This window comes from Primulina huaijiensis, chromosome 16 (assembly GCF_012295235.1).
Source record: "Primulina huaijiensis isolate GDHJ02 chromosome 16, ASM1229523v2, whole genome shotgun sequence".
Classification (NCBI taxonomy): Eukaryota; Viridiplantae; Streptophyta; class Magnoliopsida; order Lamiales; family Gesneriaceae; genus Primulina; species Primulina huaijiensis.
The window spans coordinates 15,435,759-15,451,314 of NC_133321.1; the positions used below are offsets into that span (position 1 = coordinate 15,435,759).

The 15,556-nt window shown below is 34.4% G+C and overlaps 3 protein-coding genes across 5 annotated transcripts; all 3 read right to left on the reverse strand.

Annotated features, from left to right (window-relative positions):
- Positions 1 to 659: 659 nt before the first annotated feature.
- LOC140962118 (uncharacterized) lies at positions 660 to 4,410 on the reverse strand. 2 transcript variants are annotated; one of them, XM_073420985.1, is made up of 8 exons: positions 3,989 to 4,410; positions 3,373 to 3,487; positions 3,133 to 3,225; positions 2,358 to 3,041; positions 1,895 to 2,258; positions 1,584 to 1,665; positions 1,278 to 1,508; positions 660 to 1,032 (listed from the first exon to the last, which is right to left on the reverse strand). In XM_073420985.1, the coding sequence occupies exons 1-7, from the start codon at positions 4,226 to 4,228 to the stop codon at positions 1,302 to 1,304; spliced, it is 1,785 nt and encodes a 594-aa protein (XP_073277086.1). In that variant the 5' UTR covers positions 4,229 to 4,410; the 3' UTR covers positions 660 to 1,032; positions 1,278 to 1,301. The 2 variants fall into 2 exon arrangements, with proteins under 2 accessions (XP_073277086.1, XP_073277085.1); XM_073420984.1 differs by having other exon boundaries at positions 1,895 to 2,264; positions 3,989 to 4,409.
- Positions 4,411 to 6,287: 1,877 nt separating this feature from the next.
- LOC140961487 (uncharacterized) lies at positions 6,288 to 11,821 on the reverse strand. The gene is made up of 10 exons (XM_073420042.1): positions 11,585 to 11,821; positions 11,418 to 11,469; positions 11,234 to 11,288; positions 11,026 to 11,111; positions 9,240 to 10,278; positions 7,922 to 8,153; positions 7,563 to 7,698; positions 7,037 to 7,131; positions 6,822 to 6,945; positions 6,288 to 6,537 (listed from the first exon to the last, which is right to left on the reverse strand). Exons 1-10 carry the CDS (start codon positions 11,659 to 11,661, stop codon positions 6,457 to 6,459), a joined length of 1,977 nt encoding a protein of 658 aa, XP_073276143.1. The 5' UTR covers positions 11,662 to 11,821; the 3' UTR covers positions 6,288 to 6,456.
- Positions 11,822 to 12,857: 1,036 nt separating this feature from the next.
- LOC140961966 (ABSCISIC ACID-INSENSITIVE 5-like protein 5) lies at positions 12,858 to 15,556 on the reverse strand. Of its 2 annotated transcripts, XM_073420770.1 has the most exons (6): positions 15,436 to 15,556; positions 13,666 to 14,850; positions 13,494 to 13,565; positions 13,375 to 13,404; positions 13,220 to 13,293; positions 12,858 to 13,131 (listed from the first exon to the last, which is right to left on the reverse strand). In XM_073420770.1, coding segments are annotated over exons 2-6 (1,290 nt in total). In that variant the 5' UTR covers positions 14,779 to 14,850; positions 15,436 to 15,556; the 3' UTR covers positions 12,858 to 13,130. The 2 variants fall into 2 exon arrangements, with proteins under 2 accessions (XP_073276871.1, XP_073276870.1); XM_073420769.1 differs by having other exon boundaries at positions 12,858 to 13,293.

Here is a 15,556-nt window from a genome sequence, read left to right on the forward strand (position 1 = left end):
AGTTTGAATTAATGGCTTACGTATTAAACTAGGATGCAAATGTTGATAGTTGGAAATCACGAGAAATCCATGTGAAACGCTGACAACGTTGGGGTCGTCTTATAACTCATCATCATCACAATATAAAAATAATTATTATACCAACGTATATATACACGAAACTGAATCATTAATATTCTGATTTAAATTTTTGAAGACATAAGATTGGACCCACTCGAAGTTAATATTATGACTAGAGTGTCATATATTGACTTGGATAATTTTTCTCTAAGAGCTAGCTTTTAGAGTTGAGTTAGGTTCAAATCTCAATCTTAACAAGGTATCAAAGCCTAGGGCCCTAGACCCACCGTTATGTGTTGGACTATCTATAGTTAGACCACTCATTAATATCTTCATTCTCCAGTTGTTCGTTCTTGAGCGTGAAGGAGTGTGTTAAGATGTTCCACATCGGTTGGATAGAGTTCTTGAGTGTCACCTCATTGATGAACACATAAATGAACACAATGTGTGAACAACATATTAAAATTATATATATCCTCAATATCTTGATGTATTGAAGCCATATATGAGAGATTAATCTCCATGTAAATATTGGGTGCGGCGCTAGACTCGTGATTTTGAGAAAACAACACATTTGGAGACATAAAATACATAATATGATCATGAATGCGCATTGTTTTTCAACCTCAAAATGTATAATACAGTTGAAAAGAATGGGGACAACAAAGTCCTAGGCATCAAAGTACTAAGCATATGAACATTTGAATACAAGTTAACAGCACCAGCACTGATCCATCCACACCTATGGTTTCCTTCGAAAACATAATGCATCGAGGAAGATTAACTGGTAAGTTAATCCATAGGATAGCAAGTAGAATGGATCTCTCGGTCAGTCCGATTATTCGTCGAGATAAGATATATGTATATCTATGCATGCAACAATAAAAATGTCACCACCCCAAAGCATCTCTACAGCATTTAGTGTATCCATCTTCAGTTGTATCGTACACCCTTTTTACTTTTTCCTCGTTCCTAATCAAAAGAAACGGAAAACTGTTTTAAGCATGAAGGAGCAGAATCAATCCTATTCTTCATCGCATTTCCTTTAATTCTTGATTGCATTTTTTATATATAATTATAAACGAATCTCATACAGTGTAAACAGATAATGAGAGTGACAATGTAGAGAAAATAATAACATAATTAGTTGAACTAGAAGATCAAAAAATTAGAAAAGAAAGCAGAATTATATAGAGGCATATTGCAACCAAGAACACCTGACATGTTGAAGCTTGGTAGCACTAAAATGCATGACAGGTAAAGCAGCCACTAAACAAGACAAACTGGTGGGTCCTTCTAAACGACAATGCTTTGGTGGAGGGCCTTTCGATTTGATGAGTCTGGTTAGTGAGCATAGAGCTTCTCATATCTTGGGCTTTTTTTTGTGCAGATCTCAGTTTGTTCATGATTTTGTCCATGGATGATGATCTCTTCTTCTCCAATTTCATCTGAACAGTAAAAACCAACCAAGTTATGAATGAATAAGGAATAAAAATCATCTTTTGCAAAACAAGTAAATGTACCTCTAGTTTTCTCATGGCAGCCTCAGCCTTTACTTTTTGCAGGTTCTCCCATGCAGTAATTCTGTCCTCCTCCCGCCTAATACTGAAACAGGTATAGCAATAAAATAAAATGGCCAACAAACGTTTGTTCTGTGCACTTTGCCAACAGACTTGTTATTTTATATATCAGATGCATGATGATGTTGAATGTACGATAGCATGAAACAATATCAGAATCTAAGATAATCCAGTGGAAGTATGGAAGCTCGTTCATTTAATTTATTTTAGTACTTAAGACGAGCAAAACAAAGATTGATTGTGAATAATATTACGTTGAAATACTCTTGGATGGCTCCGTGGAATCACCCCAAGTGGCAGAGCCGATGTTTAATGCTTTTCTTTTCCAATCATCCACATATCCACTGCCCTTTTCCAAACTTTTGTTCCTTTTCTTTTTGTACCACCTTGTCATTGTGACATGTCCATCAACCGGCACATCACTGATCTCTGTTTTGGAGGAACGAATGCTCTCCAATTCTACAATGGGTAAAATAGATGGAGTTGCAAGAGAGAACGATAATCGTCTCCCAGATGATGAGTGTACACTACTCTCTGGACTCATTTGAGTGGCCATATCCCTCCTGGAACAACCACTGGACGCATTTTTTTCAGCAGTTTCAGTGTCATACTTCTCATCTACATCTATAACATGAAACCGGGCAACAATCAGGCAATCAAATCAACCAACACATAGTAACATTCTGAGGCAAGATCAAAGAGAAGATGACTATGTACCCTGGTATCCAAGAAATAACGACTGGTTTAATATTTCCGAACATCCATGTATGCTAATTGACCTCACCATTGATGGCTCCATCACTGGAAGAAAGTTGTCATTGCCTTCACAGCCACCATGTCGAATTGATAAAGCATCCTTGGCCATCACACCCGTCAAAAATGGAGAATTTGCAATTAGTTTTCGAGTATTCCCACCTTCAAACGTAGAAGGGGCAGGAGAAAACATCCGATAGTAAGCAACCCCGGGAGGCCCAAGTGGCCCACTCTTAGATTTAGGCCGCCTCTGTGACTGCTGAACTGTAGTCGTTATAGCACCATCTCCCGACATGGGATTAAAAATCCACCTCTCCGCATCTTCCCATTTCGAAGGCAGAGTCCTACCATTATTATAAGGTGGAAATGCAGAATTCACGTTCCTCTTATTAGCATTCATGTGCTGTGGAACACGTTCGGAACTCCATCCTTTCTGAACCCCAATATTTGAATGCTGATTAGGTGTTTCAGGACTAGGGAATGTGCTGGTTCTATGAGGTGCAGTAGATAGTTTCTTCATGACACCAAGTCTGGGCGAGGAAGAGCTTACAGAAATAGTTGCAGAATAGTCATGATCTTCAGAGGCAAGCCCTCGGTGATCAGATTTTTTCAATAGAATTTCAGATCTGAATCTTCTGTCTTGGCATTCTAATCAAACAAAACCCACCAAGAAAGAACGGTAAATGATTGAACACAGAAGTGGACATTTAATTTGCAAAAATATATGCATATATAATACCTCTAACAGACCGGGAAAACGAATTTTCCGCAGCAGCTGTTGCTACATTTTCATCCTCCGTCGTCTCAGCCTCACTCCCATATGGTTTTTGAACTAAGTACAAGTCATATTTTATTACAAATAGTAAGCATTATTGATCCAAAAATTTCAGTATGTCATTCAAAATTCGAATGAGGTGAAAGCCAGTTAACATAGAATCTAAACTAAATAAAAGAAGGGCGCCCGCAGACCAAGAATTACCTTCTGAATATTCTTTTCTACTGAGATGAACACTATTCTTGATTACTAGCGTGGATTGATTTGGATCTAGATCTGAGCAACTCAAATCCTCAGATGATCCATGCCCTGCCAACTTCTGTTACAAATTACAAATTTCAACTCTCCAGCTTCTTGAATGGACACTTTTTGAGTTTCAAAAAAAGTAGATACTTTATGAATCCAAGAACTACATTTTATTATAACAATAGAATCTGTTGAACGCTAAAAACCAAAACCCTTCTGAGAAATCTAATTGAAAAATTCTTTACCCATTCCCCACATAAACGAAAAGGACATACTGAAAACTGCATTGACAGGGCCGACCAACACCGACAAGCCAGTTGTCCGTCAAACAACCCATCAAATTCAATAATAATTATTTGAAAACCGTAACTTTTACTTTCAAATTTTCAAAATTTTAATGTAACACTACAATAAACATATTTTCCTATATAAACGTAATAAAAAGTTTCAGGTATGTTCAAGAATACACGTGTATGCACACATTTGAAATCCATTTTTTTCAAAATGCATGTGAAGAGTAGCTGAAATATAATCAATCAGATGAATAAAATGTGATGAAATCCATCAGCATTACCTGAGAAACAAGGGAATCTTTATCAGGAGCATCAGAGGCAAAAGAGCACCGCTCGACACTACCAGAAGCAGGAGAAAAGATACTAAAATTTGATTCAGCATTAAAAATGACAGAGTTCGGGCTCATCTCTCGGGCCCTGAAACCCAAGCTCAAATCTTGAAAACTCAGTTCCGGCATCCTCAAGTAGAAAGTAGAAAGGGGGAGTGGTGGTAGAATCACAGAGATCTGAGTATATGGCATATAATAAAAATGGAGTCTTTATGGTGTTTTTTTTAATGTGGCGGGTGTGTGGATGTACGTGAAAGACAGCGCTTTTTGGACTTTAAGGGACGGAGTCTGCATCAAAATTATGATGTTCTGTGAACAAATTTTTCCATGCCTACGGAAATTGGGTCCCATTTTCCACGGCTACATCTGAAAATTTGACTGGAAATTGAAGGGTTATTTTTGTGTAGATCGGAGGGACGATTGGATTTTAGGTTTCAAACACGAAACTTCGTCATAATATTAAATATTGACGTCATAAAAGTTCCTTATTTTCATAATATTATTTGCTACCGCTGCACCATAATATATTAAGATTCAAGAATCATTCCCAAATTTTTTTTGTTAAAAAAAATCAAATACATAATCTACAAGTATTCGCATTGAAAATGAGAAAAAACTAAAATATTGATAGTTATATTTTAAAGTAAGTCTCTTGAGAGATGATCTCATGAATCTTTATCTTTGAGACAAGTTTTCAAATACATAATCTACAAGTATTCGCATTGAAATTGAGAAAAAGCTAAAATATTGATCGTTATATTTTAGAGTAAGTCTCTTGTGAGATGGTCTCACGAATCTTTATCTTTGAGACGGGTCAATCCTACCGATATTCACAATAAAAAGTAATACTTTTAGCATAAAAATAATATTTTTTCATGGAGAACCCAAATAAGATATTCTACTCACGAAATTGATCCATGAAACTGTCTCACAAGAGTTTTTGTGTATATTTTATTATTAAATTATTTTAGATTTTGAGTATTTTAATTGAACACTTCTCATCTCATAACTTTCAAAATATTATATAATTAGTTATTTTCGTTAAAATTTAAAATTAATGCTTGGGTATATTTTTTAAAATTAATGATCAAAATATTACGTTAAAATATTTAGAGACCCAAAAATTATGACAAGGATGGAAGTATAAGAAAAAGTCCACAACATTAATCAATTTATTTTTTAATACTTTTAATTATGAAAATATTTTTTAATTAAGTTAATACATAAATATAAATATTACATACACACACACACATAGATAATAAATAGTAAGGAAAATAATTAAAAATCAAATATAAAAATTATATCCTTATTATTTATTTTATATATAAAAATCAAGTTTTAATTTTTTGTATAATAACAAAGTATAAAGATAAATTTTATTTCAAAAATAAGCTTTATTACTTGTTTAAAAAATAATTAAATTCTAATAAAAAAATTGATAATTTTTAATGAGTTTCATAATACCCTTATTGTAAATAATAATAATCTTTTTTATATTAAAGAAAAAGATTTAATAAAATTTAATCCGAAGATTATGATCTCTATATTTCAAAAATTATTTGTTACATGAGCTTTTAAATGTGAATTATAAAATTATCACACATTTTTACTTAATATACATATGATAAAAATAAAAATAAAATAAATAGATTCATTTTAAAAATATGAACTCATTCACATAGTTACCACAGTATTTTATTTTCAAAAATTTCGAAATATTCTATCCCTAAACTTTAAAAAAATCAGTTATTTACGTTTAATCAAGAAATTAATAGTGACATAATTAGGTAACATTTTTTAAAAATTTAAGAACCACGATTTGAAATATTTAATAACAAAAAATGTTTTATTATTAGTAAATTATATGAATGAAAAATAGTAATCTTTTTCAAAAACAAAAAAATTAGTGTAGAAAAAGCCGAGGCATAAGCAAGGAGGTATATTGGCTAGCGGGGTTTCCAGGAGAAATAAAGATGAAACAGTTTGCATGCAACAAATATTTGCTATGGCGGCCCCCTACAAGGACCTGCTCCCATTTTTCACTCTTCTGTTCGCATTCATTGTCTTCTGACTTTTACGAGAGAGGGAAAATTAGGACAGGATTTACCACTGCATGGGACACGTAGAGGTTATTACAAGTAAATTTCGAACTCAAGACCTCAGTTTTAAATTTGAAACTTAGTTCCGGCTTTGAAGATCATGCTTCCACAATTCTAGAAAATTTTGAACCACACATGAAATTGCTGTAAAAAAACATTCCATAAATTATCCTCTAATATTTACACACTTCATTCGTGCTCTGTGTTACATGCATCGATATGTAAAAGCTCCAATAAGTTTATCTTGAAAGTTTATGTACAAAAAGAGCATCATCGACGGATCTTCAACTTCGGAGAACCAGCAAGATTTTAAAAAACTCAAGATCTCCCGAAACTCGGAGGTTCACAAAAGTATGCGGTAACAGCCTTCAACCTGTCGTTTAAGAAATTCTTTTCTACCTAAAATTAATAGATTTAGGTATCAGAAATGTGCGGACATGGAAGGAGAAGTCGAGTGAGTGGTTTCTTTAACAAGTTAATTGAGCATAAGAAGGCAGGTTTTACATTTGACCCTAACAGAAGGGAATGAATCCTGGACAAACAGCAATATATTTCTTTCAGATAAAAGCTACTGACCTTCATATTGAATTAATACAGATAATACGGAGGAGAGGAATCGCTCAATTGAAAAAATGTATACAAAGAAGATGAAATGAAATGCAATTAAGGGGACCGTAAAATACCTCTAAAGACCACGGAGGGGTTGCAGCTAAAGACAACTCTGCTAATTGGTTGATATCTATATTTCTAGGGAGGAACATGACAATCTTGGGAGCAATTCTCTTTCCAACATTAAAAAGAAATTTCCTGACATAAATAAGAGAAGCATAAAATTAGCATCAACATCTCAGAACAACTAACAAAAGCACACACACAAATAGCAAAAAGTAAGCAATACCCATCCTTTGGCTTCAGCATGGTATTGATGTCAAACTTCTTCACTCGGGTATAATCAGGACCTCCCCAAGGTGGTGACATGAAGACCGTGTCTGCCTGAAAAAGAAAGTCAAATTGATGCTATAAATAGAAAAATGTGCGGCCACAAACAAATGGAAGCAATGTCGTAACCACATTTTTAAGCCACAGTCTTGTGTCTATTGCCGCCCATTTTCTAAGTAATTGTACATGGAGGATGCCCTAATTTCAAAAAACCAAAAGCCTTAATCGAGTTACAAACAGAAAACGTGTGGATGGGTTATTCCAACTTCTATATTACATGCATTTAATTAACAAAATGCAACAGTAAATGTGCATTCAGATTTTCAGCTATATCAGCTCATCTATCTTGTTTAAAAGCATGAGCCTAAGGCTCTCATACATGGCAAGTAGCAGTACTCAATACAAGATTCAATACAAGCACATAGAAAAAAAATAACATGTAAAAGTTATGAATCAGTCTCTCTGAAGATTCAGAATTTCCTTGCCTTCAATTTAGGAGCCAAAGAAAAGGAGTCACCCCTTACAAAATCTATCTTGTCCTCAACTCCATATAAGCTAGCATTATGCATCGCAAAGTCGATCTTATTTGGATCGATATCAATGGCGATGACATGTTTACTCCTGTAATGAACCAAGTATAATATCTTGATCATTGTATGAAAAATTAAACTTGCCAGTAGAAATTATTCATGTGAATATCGAATTCCCCAAAACCATGCATGAAAAATACATAGTTATTTACCCATGTGAGAAAAGAAAATGCATGATTATTGAATCCATGACTATGACAACTTGGAGCATTGATGAGAATTATAACAAAGTAGAAAATTAAGGTGCGGCTCACCGTTGAGCAAATTGAATAGCATTCCCACCAACTCCAGTGAAAAAATCAATGATTGAACCACTGCCACAACGTATTGCATGATGCTTGGCTAGGGGCTCTGGAGTAACAGAAAACCATCCTTCTTCATCCATTTTAATACCTTCATCAAATCTGGAGAACAACACATATCTTTGACACCAGTATTTGCTAATACTGGGAGCGGGAGCAGCTTCTAGCAGAACTCCTTGGAGGTCTAACAAAAAAGCCAAGAATCAAGTCAAAGCTGTATTAATATCCGCAACAAAGGCAAATTAGTAAATGTTTTAAATACCACCCAATTTTGATTGCAAAGGAAGGGAAAAAAACCAAAATTACATGTATTTCAATCCCATCACCTAAAACAGCTTCAACCCTTTCGAGTGTATATGTTTACAGAAAGGAGGTGTATTATGTTGCTAACTTGCACAATGTCAAACATTACGAAGCTTAAATATTGAAGTAGTAAATTGTATCTAAAAATGCTATAATGCAACAATAGACAAGGGATGCGTTACTTATTGATTTAGAGAGTAACAAACTGAATACCTCTAAAAAAAATTAAAAAAAAAAAATAGCAAGCTTGAATGACAAAATGTTAGCAACTATAAGACCATCTCCTCCCATCGCACCATCTTAGTGCATGTTTTGCATCAAATTAGTGCAATTTCCACACCAAACAAAATAATTATCTCCGATACACCTACTTCAAACTTCACTTTGAAATAAACATTCATATTCCATTTATATAATTATAAATTTATTAACAAATTTACATATTAAAATTATGTTAAGTAATTTATATAATTAATTGAATTCATTTAAATAATTAATTTATTTTAATTCAGTAAATAATTTACTTATTTTAAGTAAATTAGATACTATATATAAATTATTAAATTGATATCAAAATTAAAAAGTGACTTTAAATTAAATATCAGATAGTATATACCAATTTAATTAATTTTAGCAGGGCCAAAACGACACCTGGTTCGAGATACTCTATGCCAGACTTCAGTAACTCCTCCAAATGGACGATGGCTAAGACTGATGATATTTACCAAGAAAAAACATATTATAGACAGACAATATTTGAAACCCACTATTCATAACTAGCAGGATAATACATCACAAACACCCACAATGTACAACATATCCAAGAGGAGGAAGACAATCACCATCCGAAGTGGTAATCTAAACCAAATTGGGGGAAGGACTAGATAGTCATGAAGACAATATTGAAGTAAGATTTACCACATGGAACATTTACTCAGAAATACAGTGAAGCAAAAAGAGTTCAGACCTTCATTTGAATTGGATAGTTTCCGGTCAAATTTTGTTCTCCTGACTCTCTTTTTCTTTTTTGTATTCCTAATGCTCGAAATACAATCAGACAATATCCAACATCCTGCAGATTGATCAAATTGTAGGCTCGATAATTTATCATCTCTCAATTCTTTAGAGAAGTAGAGGTCAGGTTGTAAATAACAAGTCTCTTGCACATCATCAAATTTTCTGCTTTCCAATTTTTCATCATCTATTTCAACCATTTCAACCAATTTATAAGTGCTGTCATCAGCAGTAACAACCGGTACGTGCTCCGTTACCATGGGAGGATCCCATGTGGTCTCCTTTGTCATGGCATTATAGTAGTAGTTTCTCAAGTAAAAATCATCCCAATATGTTATCCATTCTTCAGAACCGGTTTTTTTATGATCTGTAATAATATTAGTATGGGTTGTTGCAAGAAATTTTGAGCATGCTTCTAAATCTGCATCCTGCATCATCTCAATACTAAAGCCATTTGATTCGCCTTTGGTGTCATGGTCCACTATTGAAGGGATTTCGAGATTTACAGACTCCATTTCTCTCTTTAACTCGTTTAAAAAAATGGCATCATTTGATAAGCAACTTCTTGCCGAAGATCCATCCTTTAGCCCTAAACTAGCTGCCATTTTTACATTTTTGGACATTGTAGCATCACTTTCATGCAAAGAAATGTTGCTGAGTCCAGAACTGCCCAAATTATTTTCAAATCCAAGATTTGATACCTCGTCAAAAGAATCACGTTCATTGGTGATGTCGCAGGAACATGCAAGTGAACTAATTGAGTCGTCTCTTTCAGCAGAGAGATTCAATAATATGTCAACGTCTGCTAAATTTCCACGGTTCTGTATTTCACTTTGGTCAAGCATCTCAGAAATATCAAAAGCATCAGAAGGAGATCCATTGTCCTCGCACTCTTTTACTGAATGCAGTAAGTCATCATCAATGACTTTGGGAAGCAGCTTATTATTTTTTATTGTAGCTTTCCTTCTCCCACTTATCAATCCATTCCTCTTCTACAAGAAACAATTGAAATCTATATATCAAGAAAAGGAAATCAACAGGTATTAAGAATGGAAATGCAAAGAGAGATGTTGAAGCGCATACACCCACCAGGCAAACTTCAACAAAAAGAAGTTCAAAATCATTGGTATCTTAACACATCCCAAAACATTTTGCGGTCAAATTGTCTCCATTTTTTCAAAGGATCAAAGCATGAACCATTGTTCATATTGAGATCTAAAAAGGTTGTCATTTGTAACCTGGAATTTTTATTCCTCAGTGAAAACGGGAATTTCCAACATCATTCCGGAATTTGATCAAAATCACAGTCATTAAAGGCACACATGTATCGTGGAGCCTAGGCACTAGGCAGAAGGCACAAACCAAGATCGGTGTGTTATCAGACTAAGGCGCATAAAGAAATCATATTCAAATTACATATAAGAAGAAAATTAAGTCATACAACATCCAATATGAATGATACAAATCATGGAATAACAATAAAGAAGTATTAATCAATTAACAAACAAATAAGAATGGCTATAACTTTGGATTTGACCTAAAATACAAAATCCTTTCAGGCGCACTTACAAAATATCTTAATCCTTTATGGCACACCTAGCCAATGCGTGTGCCATTCACCTTGTGGGCTTTCAATAATTATGATCAGCATAACTGTTCTAAGATAAAACAATAGCTTTTCTAGCTCAAGAAATTGACATAACTATAAATCACAAAAATAACGAAAAAAGTGGTATTACCGCCTTGTTAGTGTGGAAAGATAATGGAAGCCCTAAACCACTCAGTCGTTCGGCTAGTTCAACATCTTCAGTTGCCAAGCTAAACCCTAAGATCCCAAAAGAACTCCAAACATTAAACAACAATCATCCACCCTAAATCCAAATATAACACCATCAACCTGTAAAAACTTCAACAAATTTACACTTATAAACAATAAATGAATCTTACTACTGATTCTCGCGGCATCAATCTTTGCACTGACATAATCGACGTCATTAAACTTCTGAAGTTCCAAAAAAAAAAATTTGTACAATATAAATCACAGGATGCACGTAAAACATAAATTAAACTAAGATTACACTTTTCTAAACTATTGCAGCCCCAAAAATGAAACAAAAGAAAATAAACTTACGATGGGCTCTAAATAATCCGATGCTTCCTGCGCTTCGCTCGAGCAATAATCCCTATGTATTAAAAGTGGGACAAAACAAATTTCACAGACACAAAATCTTGAACGTGCATGGATACATCTAAAACGTGTAAAAAATTAATATAAAATAAAAGAAAAACTGTTCTAACCATAAGTGAACTTCAGTTAGCTTAAACAGCGGACCGAGAGCTTTGATGGCAGGCGACTCATCCAATAAAAATCCCATAAAGCTTCGATTTTTGAAATGGGTTCTGCAAATAAATAAGTGGCGTAAAATTTATGCGAGTGTTAGGGCACTGGAATTTGGAGAAGCAACAGGCTTTCCAAATCTCGAAGTCAAAATTCAGTCAACCCTGTAATATTTCGATAATTCAACGCGTTCGACAATGAGGAAGCCAAAACGTTGCCGTTTAAAAAACCTTCTCCTCCAAGGAAAAAAGGTGGCTATCTACGATTTTTTATTTCACTTTTTAATATTTTAATTTAAAAATTACAAACACGTCCAAAAAACTACATAAACCTTAAAGTTTGACAAAAACTTGTGTGACACGGTTTCACTGGTCGTATTTTGTGAGACAGATCTCTTATTTGGGTCATCCATAAAAAAATATTACTTTTTATTATGAATATCAGTAAGATTGACCCGTCTCACATATAAAAATTTGTGAGACCGTCTCATAAGAGACCTACTCTTAAAGTTTTTGTATTTTAAATAAGATAATATCCCAACGAATCTAATGATTATATTATGGGTTATAAATAACAAAAAAAACAATCACAAAAATCAATTTTAAAAATAAGATTTTCAATATTTTCATGAAAAAATATTATATTTTATGTTAAAATTATTGTTTTTCATTTTAAGTATAGATCATATTGATCTATCTCACAAAAATATATATATGAGATCATCTCACAAAATATTTATTCATAAATAATAATATATCGTTCTAATTTTATGAATCATATTGGAGTAACAAATTCCTATGTTTTTTCTTAAATCATGAACAATATCAAAAATATAAAATTTATACAATTTTGTTAGGTTAGAATTCTTATTTTTTGTATGATACGTTCATAAATTTTTTTTTAAAATCTAGTACATCTTTAAATTGTAAGGTATATATAAATATTCGCATAAAATGTGAACGAATTTTTTTCCCAAAAAAAAGAAGAAGAAAATTTACTATAATGGAATTTTATTTTATCTAAATCATACATAATGCTTACCTTTGCAGTAATCAGGATTTAAAAATTCAAAATAAAAACAAACTCTAAGCATAACACTATTTTTTGTGAATTAAATTTTTAAAAAATATATATATAATTTTTTTAATTGGAAACCCAACTTAATTAACTCTTTTTCTTGTGATCTTTCAAAGGAAGTAAGTATAGTTGTTACAAAAATGAAACACATCAGACATTCTTCAAAAATGTGTTCATAAGCTATCAACATAGGACATAACAAGATAAACAAACTATATACAACAGGGAGAGTATGATGCTCTCAAACTGAAATTATATGCCTTTTACAAAAGTTTACTGAAGTTGTCTACCATTGTTATCTGAAGATACAGAGTAATAAGAGCAACGTGTGTTAGTTAAGTCGGAGCAGATTTCGAGCAGAAAGACTGTGTGTACGTGAAGGAACATTCTGAAGCTAAACAGAGTGTCCCTGGATATGGTTTCTTCTGATCTGTAGCAGAAACATGTCATTATAGGCTATTTACGTCGAGCTATATTCTTGATTTATATCTTGGTCATGAATATGATGCATTGTTTACCATGGACATGTACAAGTCCTTCGCAAGAATCGCCTCTTTGTGCTGTTCTTCTGATGTTTCGTCATCTCCAACACCTATGACATAGAAATTGAATTGAAATAACAATAAATTTATGTTGGATGTTAGGTACTACGAGGAATATAGATGTTAAGTACCTGATTCTTCTGTATTTCAACCATGTCTGCCTGCAGGTTGCAAGACCAGAGTGTAAATATAGAAAAGGAAAACATACTATTAGCATATGCAAAAGGAAAGAAAGCACATAAACAAGTACCTGTTTCTTCTGCAATTCTTGGTTTTCCTCTTTAAGTTTAGCAACTTCTGCTTCCAACTCCGTAGTGTACGCCTTCAAAGATTTAAAAAAAAATGAATTTACTCATGGAAATTCGATCTAAGCCTGAACAAAATTTAGATTTACTTTCGATAAAATCACACGAACTGTTCACCTGCTTTCGAGCCCGTGATCTAGCAGCCGACTCCCTGTTCTTAATCATTCTCCTATGCCTCCTTTCGACGATCTTCTCAACAGCAGCTACTTTTCTCCCTCGTAAACCACCATTGAACATGTAAGGGACCGGTGTAACCGAAGAGGTATCTCTGCTAACCTTCGTGAACCCCTCTGTTGAAACTGCTGGAGACCCAGTCTCGATGTTGACACTGTTTGGTCCTAAACCGAGTATCCCCATTCCTCCACCCTGTAATGTCGTATTTTGGACCATAGTATTATTCATCGATGGATCAGTTATCCCCATAAATCCTGCACCGATTCCCGGACTATTCATCTGACTATTACTCGGAACCGCCATTGGAGCAGTATATGCCAAGGCAGGTTGCTTCGGAAGTAACTGTTGCTGCTGATTCCCAAACTCATATACAGGAGATCTTACACCGTTTACACGCAATGGTAAGTTACCAGATTGAGTACCAATCTGGATACTACTTTCACCAATCCCACCACCTCCCATCAATCCTCCACTCCCATCAGCAGCCTGGTGATACCCAAACCCGAATTCTAAATTACTCGAGAGGGGTGGTGTCAAATCATTAAGTGACACAATAATGTTTGAATTCCCATCCAATCGTGAGCCTGTCTCTTCCCTCACAGCTCCGGCCCTCGTCAAGAATTCCTCTAGTGTCATCTGCCCGAGAGTTGGCTGCCTCTGAGACATACTAAAACCACTGATGCCGCCGCTCAGGTCCGTGGCCCCAATATACTCTTTCGACATATCCTTCCAAACCTCATCAACTGTCTTTAAGCTTAGCGTTCGAGGGAGAATCAATGATCCCTGCCTATGCAAAGAACCGCCCATTTCTTGGCCACCAGTATTAAGACCACTAGTGGGTCCAATGTTCTGATTTTCCTCGGCACTCCATATGTTTTTTAGCAACTCATCCATGTTCATTGACCCAAAATCTTTGCCAGTTGCTCCTACTGCACTTTGGAACTCGTCAAAGGTTAGCGAATAGACCGAGGACTGTCGTGTTAATGGAAAACTAAACCCTCCACTTCCATCCATCGGCATATGTTCAAAATTCTTGAAATTTAAGTGACTACCCATTTCAAGGCAAATCCAAACTCCTTTGTTGTACACAATTAACAAATTCAGACCCTTAACTCTCTCTCTCTGTGTCTGCATAAACACCGAGAAATGCATGTAAAAAAGTGAACATTTACTCAGACAATGACTCCTACAATTACTATAATAAAAAAAATATGACCGCGGGAAAAAATAAAATTACTGAGCTAAAACCATCACCGATCCTTCGACCACAAAACCAAAGTCCAGTCCATCATCCATTATATTTTTCCAAGAACACTGAATCTATACCACAACTATTCACTTCACAGCAAACAACATGAAGTAGTAAAGCACACGATCTCCATACATAAATCGCATGCAAAACAAAGTCTTTACACATAAGCAACTGACTTCCAAGAATCCCACCAAAAATTTCCCCAAAAGAAAAGGAAAGGAGAAGGCTACAACCAAAACCACCAAGCCATCATGCATCGATCATCCTCCGAATTACAAACCAAGAGCATAATTCCCTAAAAAATCTCAAATAAAGACCAAAACATATACAGGACACTACGCAAGAGCTTCAATCATTGGGCCATATTTACGTCCTAACTCCTAATTAACAGAAAAATACACATTTAACCATAATGCACAGTACATAGACAGAATAACGCAAGAAAGATACGTTATTCTTACCAGAAAAACCGAAACAATTTACCAGATCTTCTGTTTTGCTGTCCTGCTTCAAGTTGCCTTGGGCCTTCTCTTTTTTCCCCCAAATAGGGATAAAGCAATACAGAGAATAATAAAATAATTG

Coding starts and splice junctions, on each gene's coding strand:
- LOC140962118 (XM_073420984.1), bottom strand. CDS start 4,228: ATGCCATATACTCAGATCTCTGTGATTCTACCACCACTCCCCCTTTCT. Junction 3,042..3,132: donor GTTTTCCCGGTCTGTTAGAG/GTATTATATATG, acceptor TTGTTTGATTAG/AATGCCAAGACAGAAGATTC. Junction 2,265..2,357: donor GTTATTTCTTGGATACCAGG/GTACATAGTCAT, acceptor TTCATGTTATAG/ATGTAGATGAGAAGTATGAC.
- LOC140961487 (XM_073420042.1), bottom strand. CDS start 11,661: ATGGGATTTTTATTGGATGAGTCGCCTGCCATCAAAGCTCTCGGTCCG. Junction 7,699..7,921: donor GCTATTCAATTTGCTCAACG/GTGAGCCGCACC, acceptor GGTTCATTACAG/GAGTAAACATGTCATCGCCA. Junction 7,132..7,562: donor CTTTGGCTCCTAAATTGAAG/GCAAGGAAATTC, acceptor TTTCTTTTTCAG/GCAGACACGGTCTTCATGTC.
- LOC140961966 (XM_073420769.1), bottom strand. CDS start 14,778: ATGGGTAGTCACTTAAATTTCAAGAATTTTGAACATATGCCGATGGAT. Junction 13,566..13,665: donor GATCACGGGCTCGAAAGCAG/GTGAACAGTTCG, acceptor AAATCTTTGAAG/GCGTACACTACGGAGTTGGA. Junction 13,294..13,374: donor TTGAAATACAGAAGAATCAG/GTACTTAACATC, acceptor TCTATGTCATAG/GTGTTGGAGATGACGAAACA.